The sequence below is a fragment of the Octopus sinensis genome, linkage group LG9 (assembly GCF_006345805.1).
Source record: "Octopus sinensis linkage group LG9, ASM634580v1, whole genome shotgun sequence".
In the NCBI taxonomy this organism is placed as follows: domain Eukaryota; kingdom Metazoa; phylum Mollusca; class Cephalopoda; order Octopoda; family Octopodidae; genus Octopus; species Octopus sinensis.
Window position 1 is genome coordinate 40,174,457 of NC_043005.1, and position 12,522 is coordinate 40,186,978.

Here is a 12,522-nt window from a genome sequence, read left to right on the forward strand (position 1 = left end):
ATATCATTTTTTAAAAGCCTGATACATATTCTATTAATCTCTTTTGCTGAAATGCTAAATTACAGGGAAGTATTAAAAAAAAAAAACACACGCACACACAAAACAGGCTGACAGGTTTCTTTCAGTTTCTGTCTACCAAATCCATTCACAAGGCTTTGGCTGACCTGAGGCTATAGTGGAAGACACTTGTCCAAGTAGCAACTGGAACCATGTGGTTGGGAAGCAAACTTCTTATTACACAGCCACACTTACAATTTTTTTTGTAATTAGACTTACCTTCTAATTAAACAATCAAAATTTGAACTTGGAATAAGATAGTAAACTTTAAAATTGCAACTGCTGTGTCTTTAACCACAATCCTAATATTCTCCTAGTATCAGCAGCTTTTTAGTTTATCAATCACAAAGATATAAGAGCAGTCAAGAGAATCAACTTCTCTTATTTCTTCTGGCAGATCAAGATCGATTTTGGAGACAGAAATTAATCACGGAAGTGGAACACATTTTCGGCCTTCATTCTAAAATTTTACTTGTTACTTACCACAGTTCAGTGCTGTTTGACCTCCCATGGAAAGTAGTAAACCATCAGGACGCTCCCTTTTAATGATCTCTGTCACAAACTCTGCTGTGATTGGCAGAAAATAAACAATATCTGCCTGTTTTGCCCCTTCGGCATTCGTCTGTACTGAAGCAATGTTAGGATTCATCAGTACGGTCTGAATGTCCTCTTCCTGGAAACAAATGTACAGATTTATCAATATATGGAAGTGTTTGTGCATGTGTGTATGTATGTATATATATATATATATATATATATCATCATCATCATTACTATAATCATTTAACATCCATTTTCCATGCTAGCATTGGTTGAATAGTTTGGCAGACACCAAGCCTGCCTGTCTACATTAACATAGTTTCTATGGCTGGATGCCCCTCCTAATGCCAACAACTTTCAGAATGCACTGGGTGATTTTTAAGTGGCAACAGCAGTAGTGAGATAACAAAGTAACCTGCAAGACAAGAACCCTCAACTGAGGCAGGGAGTAGTATTGAAGGACAGAAAAAAGGGAAGTCTTGCATTAGATTTAAAGATTTCATATCCTTTCCAAATCCAAAAACTTACTAAGATGAGAAATTTTCACAAGATGCAAGCATCTCAACAAGTTTCTGTTATTGAATAGGAGAACACCACCCTCTCTGGATACAGTCTTACAAACAATACTTTCCTAATCAGAATAACCCCATCTTTTCAAATGAACCAAAGGAACACAACTCTTAACCCCCTTTGTGTGAGTTGGAAACAATTTAAATAATTTTGGGAGGACTCGGCTTTCCATATCTCATTCTATTTTTGAATGTATATAGCTTTTTAGTTTCGGATACTGAAGCAATGGCTACGCCACTGTTTTATTTATGATATGTGCTCTTCCCATAACATATATCTAGATCTACTTTGAGATAGATTAGAATGCGTTTCATGAGATACTTAATGTGTGTGTGAGAAAGAGAGAGAGAGAGAAAGAAAGAGAGAGAGAGAGGGAGAGAGAGTGTGTGTGTGGATCATCATCCTTAAATTTATGTCTATTTTTTCCATATTGTCATGGGTCAGATGTCATACAATTCACTGCAAACAACTATACACTATGTGGTAGGCATGATGCAGTGCAAGGTTTAACACTAGCACCTGGCTTAAGAGCAGAGTCCATTTGGATACAAGCACCTGCATGAAATGTCAAAGTCTGAGGCTATTTTCTTCCCTTCGTCCCACCTGTTTGGGAAGCTCTGAAGAAGATTGTAGGCTCTGCCTTTCCTCTTCGGACAAAACCATAGAAATATAAAAATGTACAATTGAAGAGATTATAGGTTTAGTGTAACGTTTTCTTACCTTTAGAGCCTTCACAGCTTGAGAGCCACTATAATCAAACTCTCCAGCTTGACCAATAGACAGTCCACCACTGCCCAATACAAGTACTTTATTGACCTGAATATATAAAAATAAAATGCTTGAATTAAACATGAAAATATTTGAGAGTGTTAAATAAAATCAACATGTCTTCTGTATTTGGCAAAATTATTAAAATAGCATAATGGTTAGGGTGTTGCACTAATGATTATAAAATTGTGGTTTCAATTCCTGGACTGGGTAGTGTGTTGTGATCTTGAGCAAAATACTTAATTTCACATTGCTCCAGTCCACTCAGCTCTACATGAGTTTCCGCAATAGCTGGGAAATTACAACTATAATGGACTGGCATCCTATTCATGGGGAGTGTTGTAATATCAGTTTCATCTAACATGGAATCCAGATTAAGCTCTGCCCTTATGAGTCCTAGGGCACATGACAGACCTAAACATTGTGCAGCAAAAAATCTGAAATGTAAAGCAAGGTACAACTAACTAGCTTAAGCTATTGCTGTAATATGCAATTGAACACACAAATACAAATACTGTATTTTTCTTCTTTTTTATCTCTCCATGGCTACAAAAAGGATTGACCTAACTGGTTTATGTTCCAATTGGGACTGCATCAGAAATGAAGTAAACATAGCTTATTACTATATATAATGAATTTACTAAATCAGTTCATCTAATAATTTGGAATGCAAGATGTAAAGTATTGGTTGTAGCCGTCACTGAAATTTGTAATCAAATACAAGAAAAAAAATGTAAACTGACAAGAACAAGCTGATGTCAAGTGCAATGGTTTTGTTCTCACCAAATTTTTGAGAGCAAGGACCTACTAGTGAATTACAAAGAAGAGCATGTCTCCAGTAGATCTGGTTTTATAAAAACCACTAAAGAGGGAGAGAGAAACTTAAGAGGTTGGAGAAGGTTGTTCTTAATTGTTGTCTGTTTCACTTTCAGATGTTGGAAGTAAGTGTGATAGGATAAAAGCTGGCAGGATTGGAGGGACTAAACAATGTCAGGTCAATAGTCTTGTTGAGTTGAAAGTGACTGGCAATGTTTTCGTAACTGGCATGCATGTGTACAGGGGGAGCAAGTCTGATATGGATGGAAAAAGATAGGTTTTATGTTGGGGTGTGTAGTTGGATAAAGTAAAAATGGAGGCATTTCAAGATGTTTTGTTGTACGATACAGTGTGATAGCAAGGGGCCATTTTTTTTAGTTTAAGTGGGGTGGTTACGGGGTGGTGTGTAAGATGAGTGGTTATCAGGAGAATATGAGTAGGGTTTAGAGTGGCATCTAGTCACTCCCCCCAAAAGCTACAAACTTTTGATTTTTGCACTATTTACAGCTGGATTCAAAGAGGATAGTCAACATCACTGCTTGTGTTCCCATTATCCTTACTAAATACTTTGATGTGTGAATGATTTTACATACCTTTACAGGAGGTTGAGCTTTAGGTGCTGGTTTCAAAATATGGTACACAGAGGGCTGCTGAGTTTTGACAAGTTCAAGGAAATAGTCGAATAGGAACTGAAATAAGAATTTAAAGATTATCATCATCATCATTGATGCAGAACAAACTCATAATGGATACAGCCCTTCCAATCAAAAAACATGTGCAACATTACCTTCACAATTGAGTGACTGGCTTTTTTTTTTCAGCAAAGATAAACTGACCCCCACTAACAATTATGTTTCTGTTTCAACCTCACAGCTCTACATTCATGTCTCATCATCACATGTTGTAACACTTCTCAGAAAGTTTTCATAAACATCCATACAGTCATTTCTGGATGACTGTCACTTAGTTCTCTATTTGGTCATCTCTTAGCATAAGAGGTACAAATCTTGTGACAAATCAACGTTTTTTTTTTGTCGTTTTTTTCTTTTAAAATTATGTGGCATAACCCCTTACAGATACTTGCATCTTCAGAAACTTCACAGACAGTCAGGCAATGGTTTTTATGGATCACAACATGCACTTGAGCAAAGTAATTGTTGTTTATTGTCATGGGAACCATCCAGATTCAGAGTGATCTCAAAGATGATGTTCTTGATTTGAAACATCGTACTATTTGAGACATGGTATACAGTTCAGAAAATTTACCCCAAAACTTTCTTCCAATATGAAACAAAGTTTTGAACAAACATATTATTGCTTTTCCAAATCCTTGCCAAGTTAACTAAATATATGTTCACTTTAGCAAGTGCAGATCAATAAGTAAATGATGTGGCATGATGTGGTCCTTATTAAATTGAAGGTCAAGGTCACACATGAACAGTACTGGTGTCATCATCATCATCACTATTTAACCCTCTCGGGACACCCAGGCGAATTGGTTGGTCCAAGTGATACAAGCTGAAAGGACTTTGAGGCTGATCCGTTAACCCAATGGAATAAATGGTGTGAATGGTTGGTTTTGAAGTGTAATAGCTAATCAGAGATTGTCTTTCAGTAGATGTATTTCAATAGAAAAAATTTTTCGTCTTTTTAGCTACACATAGCAAAGCACCACGTGCCTCAAAAGTGTTAAATATCTACTTTTCCATGCTTGCATGGGTCAGAAAGGCCTTGTTGAGGAAGATTTTCTACAGCCAGGAAGCCCTTCCTGTCACCAGCAATGTTCTGTTTCCAAACAAAGTATTATTTGGTAGACAGAAACTGAAAGAAGTCTATCATTTGTATCTATGTGCGAGAGTGTGCGTATGTGAGCTTGTGTATTTTTTTTTATACATTTGTGCTCTAGAAACATCAAAAGCTACAATCTATGTTATTGTTATCACTTCTGTCTGCTCACTTTGCATCTTTGAAGACAAACCCTTACTTGAAAAGCAGATATGGGTTAGCAACCTGAAGAGCATCTGGTTGTAACACAACTCATCAATAATACATTCATCACCAATGAAATATTTATGGTCACTGATGAACATAAAGATAAACTTTCATTTACCTGCTTTGTTCTATTATATATAGTTCACAGGACTATTACCAATGAATGTTGTGAATATGTTGAGTTACTGATAACAAAATTTTAAGTCAGAAAAATTAGGTAGAAGCCATTGTAACAAAAACAAAAAAAGTGGTTATGATCAGTGTAAGACTTAACTGCCAGACAAAATTCACAATTCAAAAACCATAAAATAGCAGCCGTTATAAAGTGTTCCTACCAGCTGCAGACCTTAAAATAATGAAGCAAAGAACAACAAAGCAAAAATTACCTCTGTATCTGTTGGACCTCCCCAAGCTTCAGGATGGAACTGGGCCGTAAATATAGGACGTGATGTGTGCATAATACCCTGAAAGAATAATAATTATAATAATGATGATGGTGATGATGATGATGATGATAATGGGATGAAAGATTATGAGGAGGATGTAGAGGAAGAGGACGAAGAGTAAAGGCAAAAGGAAGAGAAAGGAAAATAATTTCTAACATTTGCACAAGATCAAAAATTAGAAATGTTTTAATTATTCGCTATATGTAATTGGTGTTTGTTACATCATTTCTAGAAGGAAGCAACACAAACTGAAACCCTGAAAGATGGATATATGCTTATGTGTACACATTATTACCATTATCATAATTTATGTCTTTCCGTTTTTTTTGCTGGCATGAGTTAGAGTTATCACAGTCCAAGTCAGTTCTTATTTAAAGTTACTGCTCTCCTAGATGGGTCAGAGGTCAACAACATACTTGTTCATTCCATTTTTTGCATAGTTTCTATGGCTGGATGTCCTTCCTATCACTGACCCCTGGCAGAGTTTATCTTGAAAATCACCAGCGTAAATTACACAGGATAAGATCTGTTAAAAAAAGCTTCTACTCATGTAAGAGCTGCACCCAAAAGTTTTCAGAATTGCTGATATAGCCAGAGGAAAAGTTTTTCAATTTAGTTATATTTAGCATTATTTCACCTACATATAATTAGATTTTATTAAATAAGAATAATTTCTGTCTAACAGGTATCACATTGAAAGCTATTAAATTACAATTGTGTTGTTTATAATAAACTTCATTTTACCTTTCCTGCCCACAAGAGATTATGTTCTATCTTTAGGATACTGTTGTATGTTTTTTTAAATCACGATCACAGGAAAAGTTGTTGATAAGAATTACCAACAAAAACAGAGCTGATAAATACATACAGGTGTTGCAAATTAAGTTTCATTACCAATAAACATCAGCTTGGATGACACTTTACTCAACTGACAGGGAAAGGTGACTGATCAAACTGATTGTGTAAACAAAATTCTTTTCTGCCTATTCTCGTTGGAACCTTTGATAAGGAGTATTGAAATTTTAATCCCTTCCACACTTATTAAAATGTCAAACAAATTTTAAAATTTGTCATTACCATTATCGTCAGTACAGGCAGAACTTATGAATCGTTTACTGCGAAGGAGAAATTAAATATATTGAATATGCATTTTTGAATGTAACAATAGAGCTGCCAGAAGGCATTTTAATTATTAATGAAGCCAATGTTCAAAATTGGCGTAAATAGTACCTAGTAATAAACAGACAAAAATAAAAACAAACACTTTCATTATGCAAATTAGAGACTCCTTTATAGAGTAACTGCTGCATTTTTTGAGTATATAAACAGCTTAGCTGCTTGTTTCTTTGGAGACTGTCAGAATGATGTAGACACCTCTAATGAGAACTCAATAAGGTTTGAAAATTGATTAAGATTGTTCATCATTTTTTTTCAGTCTGCAGAGAAATGGCTAAAAATTGGCCCTGTTTATAATTATACCATATATTACATGTATAGTATATCATACCTTGATACTGTATGGACTAAGATCCCCTTTGACATGCCACTGGAATTTATGGAGTGTTAAACACTTTCGGTATGCAAATTAGGGACTCCTACATAGAGTAACTGCTGCATTTGTAGGGCATATAAACAGTTTGGCTGCTTGTTTCTCTGGAGACTGTCAGAATGACGTAGATGCTTCTGATGAGAATGCAATAAGGTTTGAAAATTGATTAAGGTTGTTCATTGTTTTTAGTCTGTGGAGAAATGGATAAGAATTTGCCCTGTTTATAATTAAACCATATGTTACATACGATCAAGATTATCCATGTCATTACATTTTTTTTCAGTCAGGAATATCTGTATCACTATGTATATCAATAGTGTTCCACTGTGATAGGTAGAAATTCCAAGCAATGTAAAATATGGCCTGGACCGTGTTTAACAGCATGGACGTCAGACTTCAAAAAGGAGTTAAACATTTAATGGTTTTAGTAAATTTATACAGAAAAAGTAAGCATTATACCATCCAGCATAAATAAAAGTCAGTTTCATTATATCTAAGCCATTATTTTTTTCTGTAAAAACCTATTCTGACATTAAATGAGTCAACTTCCAGTATGAATGTTTACATTTTGTACTTTTTTTTCTACAAGAAAAATTCTGGAAATGATCTACTCATGTAATTTACACATGCCCTAAAGTTTATTTTTATTTTTGCAAAAAATGTGCATAAATTACATAGGCTTTTATGGTAAGTTATCTTGCAACCCTATGAGACTAAGACAATGTTTCTCAACTAGATTTCATATGGCCCTTGGAAGTCCATATAAGATTTTTTTGTTAAAATCTATGTGCAATAAATTATTTATACTTCTACAATACATAAAAATATTTTAACAACTTTTTAATACAATTTCTTATTAATATTTAATTATCAAAGTATAATATGATGTTTTAAACATTGAATGGCTATATTGGTCCATCCGAAGAAAATAGAAATCAAAAGGGATCCACAGGCAAAAATTGATTGAGAACTACTGGACTAAGGGGCCCTTTTTACTTTAGGGAGTTTCTGACATACAGGATTGAAAGTGTGAAAAGAAGAACAAAGAGAAGGAAGGAGGTGGGAGAGATGAGAAAAAGGAGAGAGTAATAACTACATGCTAGTGATTGATAAGGAAGTGGAATAGAAGAACAACATGGGCGGCTAGACAGAATAGCAACAGATATGGTAATGGAAAGAGTGGTAAATATCAACAAAAAATCACAAGGGAGGGGAGGATCATGGTTCGTGGTGGTAGGTGACACAAATGGTTACAGGATATGGGGCAGCCTTAGTAACCCTCCTTGGTTATGCAAGCAGTGTGGTATACTGAAAGGATATAGAATGAGAAGGAAATGAATAAAGAAAATAAAAAAGTAGATGGAGACTTAATAAAGTGAAGGCAAGGAACTCAATGAGAGTGTGTGTGTGTGTGTGTGTGCACGTATCAAAATACATATAAACACACACACATATATGTATGTATGAATACATACATACATGTACATAAATGTATGTGTACATACATATATATTTACATGCACACACACACATGTATATACATACACATGTGTATTCCTGCCAAGAAGGTCTTTGGTTGGTCGTGCAACCATTTATGCCCTGCTTCCTTCACATCTTCATCCATAGGAAACTGATGACCTCATAGACCATCTATGAGCAGGCCAAGGATACGACAGTTGAAAGGGGCGAGATCTAGGCTGTAGACAGAGTGTTCCAGCACCTCAAATCCCAATTGATCAATGGCTTCAACAGTCTGGGTGGCCATGTGTGGGCATGCCTTTTCATGCAACAACAAAACTTTCTTTGACAATAGGCTTCAGCGTTTGATGCGAATTGCTGACCAGCAAAGCACTGTATCTTGCACTGTTGATCATACACCCCTTTACCAGGTAGTCTTCCAGTATAGGCCCTTTTGAGTCCCAAAAAAGGGTTAGTAATTTCTTTTCCATGGAAGACTGAGTCTTGGATTTCTTTGTCGCTGGTGAGCCAGAATGTTTCCACTCTATGCTCTGTCTTTTGGATTTTGCCTCATAAAGATGGACCCCTGTTTTATCTCCTGTGACTATTCTGCTAAAAAATTCCTTGCAATCAAGTAAGTGTTGGCAGACCTCAAGATGTTTGTGCTTGTGCTCTGCAGTAAGTTCTCTTGGCACCCATCTTGCACAGACTTTATGGAAGCTGAGCTCATCATGGATGATTTGATAGGTAGAACCATGACTAATCAGATCACTGCTCTTTGTTCTTCTTTGGTGCACATTGCTTGTGAAGCGGCCATGCTTATATTATAAAGTCAGAAAGAAAAATGGTGCGATCAGGCTTAAAATTTGATCACGTGATCACAATTTTACCACCTATAAGCATGCATGTGCAGAAGGCAGTGTGACAATAATAAAGATATGTTATGACAAAAGTGTGGATAATTTTTGACTTCCCCTCATATATATATATATATATGTAACAGCTAAATACTGTATAACATTATTTTTCTACTTTATATGTGAAACAGTTTCATAAATGTCTACAATATTTCGCAGATATCTTCAGTGATAAATGTCAAAATTAAGATTGATTTCAAAGAACAGCTTGGACAGATTTTGTAGTGTCATAAAATCACTATGATATGAGTTGGATATTTCACCAATATCACACTTGACATGGGATTAAGTGGACCAAAATGTATTTATGAATCATCAATATCAGTAAGAGAGTCGTATTAGGGTAAGTCATAGAAAGTAGACCAATGATGGAAAAAGTCAACCCATCAACCCCTATTATAAGCAATAGTTTGTCTTCATGCAAAAACACTCAACTTTTAACATAACTAGCAAGTTTTTCATTATCTTGTAATGTGTGGTTCAAATCTTCACATGAGTTTTAATTTGAAAAAAACTTGTTCCAATAGGCTACCTTTTCTAAACACATTACATAGCAAAAAGGATTAAAGTCATGTCTCACAAACACACAGGATTATAGGATACAGGCTTAACTATTAGAGTCACTTGTCTACTTTTTTGTGTGTCTCTATCCTCATGAAAATTCTTTTTGTAGTTCATTAGTTGTTTGGATTGGATTTTTCATTTATTAAACTAACCTCGTTACTTTTGTCATTGGCATTGACAAACAAAACTTTCCAGTCTTCTGGCAGAGAATTACTATCAATGGCAAAGCCATGGTTCTGTGATGTGATAAATGCCTGGTTAGTTAGAACATTCACAACAGGTTGGTTATGGCCACTGAGAGATACAAAACAAAAAAAGAAAATAAAAAAAATGAAACAACAAAATCATAAAAAGGTACAGTGCATGAATGACTGAAAGAAAAAGAGAGAAAGTGCAAGTGAGAGTGAGGTTTAGATGAAGGACCCAGCTCCAAATATTGGTTTGAAACTTTTTGGCAGAAGGCAAGCAATTTCAGGGAGTGGGTAAGTTGATTACATCGACCCCAGTGCTCAACTGGTAACTTATTTTATTGATCCCTCAGGATGAAAGGTTAAGTCAACCCCAGTGGAATTTGAACTCAGAACGTAAAGATGGATGAAATGCTGTCAAGTGTTTAGCTGGGCATGCTAATGATTCTACCAGCTTGCCATCCAGAATCAAATATTAATCTCTACTTGTAGTAGCACATCAACATATATTTGTTTATTTATCAATTTCAGTGATTATTGATTATGGAATCAAAATAGAAATTATTTGAAACATAGAAACCAATTTGAAACCAATTTCAGTAATTATTGATTATGGAATCAAAATAGAAATTATTTGAAATGCCACTCAGCTAAAATTTCATGCACATGTATCTTACAACCTATCTCCTTGTTGCCAGCAGGGGCGATTATTTTGATTACTATACTTTTAGAATATCTGTCTCCACAACTGAACAAGTCACCTAGGTAACAAAAGCTACCAACTATTTTTATGGCAGCTGTTTCTGCTAATTGATCCTGCTTTCATTGACAATGAGAAGAAAAAAGGTTTGTATATTTTGCTTCAAGAGGTTGTGGAATAAAGAGAATATTTGAAGGAGAGAAAGTCTACCCAAATGAGACCTATCAGAGGAACCAGGTCTTAAAGTTGACAGCTGCAGGGTTGAAAGGACAGTTAAGGATATGAAGTAAAGAGAACAACTGGACCATCAGGAATAGTTGCTGCAATGCTGAAAATTCCTTGCAAAATATTATATACGATAGAATATATCATAAAATGTCAATTGCATGGTCAGTCATATACAACAGAGAAATATCATACCCAATGACTGACAAAGCAGCATCCTCATCAACAATAATAATAAAAACCATAACAATAATAATACTGCTTGTAAGTTTTGGCACAAGGCTAGAAATTTTAGTGGTGGGGTAGATAAATTAGGCCAACACACGGTGCTCAACTGGTACTTATTTTATCAACACTGAAAGGATGAAAGAGCAAAGTCAACTTCAGCAGAATTTGAACGCAGAGCATAAAGACATGAAATGCCGCTAAGCATTTTGCTCAGCATGCTAACAATTTTGCCAGCTCACCATATTAATAACAAAAAATAATATTAATAATGGTTTCTAATTTAAGTAAGAAGACCAGTAATGGGGGTTAAGTTGACTAAATCAACTTAGTATTTGATTGTTACTTAATTTTATTGACCCCTGAGGAATGAAAGGCAAAGTTGAGCACAGTGGGATTTTAAGTCAGAATGTAAAAAGTTGTAACAAATACCATAAAGTATTCTATTCAACGCTCTAACAACTCTCCCAAATCATAATAAATGTTTAAAATGCAACAAAAATAACACAAAATAATCAAAACATACAAATGGATGTTTGGTGTTGAAAAGAAAACAAATTTAATTCATAAGTTAAAGGGTGAAGTATGAAAACATTCACATCTTACCGATTTCCAAGTGCCAACTTATAAGTCTGAGCACCAGCCGCTAAAGCAGTCAGTTGGTTTCCCATACAGATTCCAAAGAGTGGCTCTGGTCTATTTTGCTTCAGGAACTGCAAAATTATAAGAAACAGATTAACATTTTAGAGAATAAAAGTTAAACATTGTAACAGTCCCAACACATGACATGACTCCAATTACACACAAATCTCTCTCTCTATATATATATTTTTAAATATATGTATATAAATAAAAAGAGAGAGAGAGAGTCTCAAAGACTTTCCCATTTTCCCCAAGTGTCAAACTAATACAACTTGCTTATTGTTCCCTCATTTGTCTCTGCCTTTTATTTTTTTGTACATTTGAACCATATATTGGGTTGGCAACTAAGTTCCTGCCGTTTTTTTAAATTTTGGAATTTATTGCATTTTTAAATTTTGGAATCTATTTTTTCTGAGAATTCTATTTTTGAATCATTTTGGAATCTAAATTGTTCCTTTTCTAGTTAATTTTAGTTAATTTTTGTTTATTTTCAGGTCATTAAAATGGAATGTCAAGTTAAGAAAAATGAGCATTTTCAACACCTCCTTCTTTTTGCTTTTAATCAAGGTTCTAAAGCCGCAAAAGCGACTCGCGACATTTGTGCTATGTATGGTGAGGGTGCCATAGCTGAAAGAACCTGAATTTATCCATCAAGTTCAACAGGCCACTGATTACAATTCCAGAGAGTCCATGAGGTCAGTTGCAAAAGATCTCCATGTGTCAGAAGGAACAGTCAGAAATGTTGTCAATGAAGACATCATTTATAAGTCTTATATGATGATGAAAGGTCAATTTTTCAGAAAAAGCAACACAAACTCACTACATTAGATCTAAAAGGTTTTACTCAAATGAGGAAAATTTTGGC

General features: G+C 34.9%; 1 protein-coding gene across 1 annotated transcript in view; it reads right to left on the bottom strand.

Moving 5' to 3' along the window:
- Positions 1 to 12,522, bottom strand: part of LOC115215632 (carbamoyl-phosphate synthase [ammonia], mitochondrial) — an 83,958-nt gene that overhangs the window by 44,850 nt on the left and 26,586 nt on the right. The window contains exons 9-14 of the mRNA XM_029784883.2: positions 11,622 to 11,728; positions 9,830 to 9,971; positions 5,130 to 5,207; positions 3,345 to 3,440; positions 1,888 to 1,983; positions 541 to 730 (exon numbers count right to left, since the gene is read on the bottom strand). Of these exons, the coding sequence (XP_029640743.1) occupies positions 541 to 730; positions 1,888 to 1,983; positions 3,345 to 3,440; positions 5,130 to 5,207; positions 9,830 to 9,971; positions 11,622 to 11,728 (709 nt within the window). The remainder of the gene's footprint in view (positions 1 to 540; positions 731 to 1,887; positions 1,984 to 3,344; positions 3,441 to 5,129; positions 5,208 to 9,829; positions 9,972 to 11,621; positions 11,729 to 12,522) is intronic.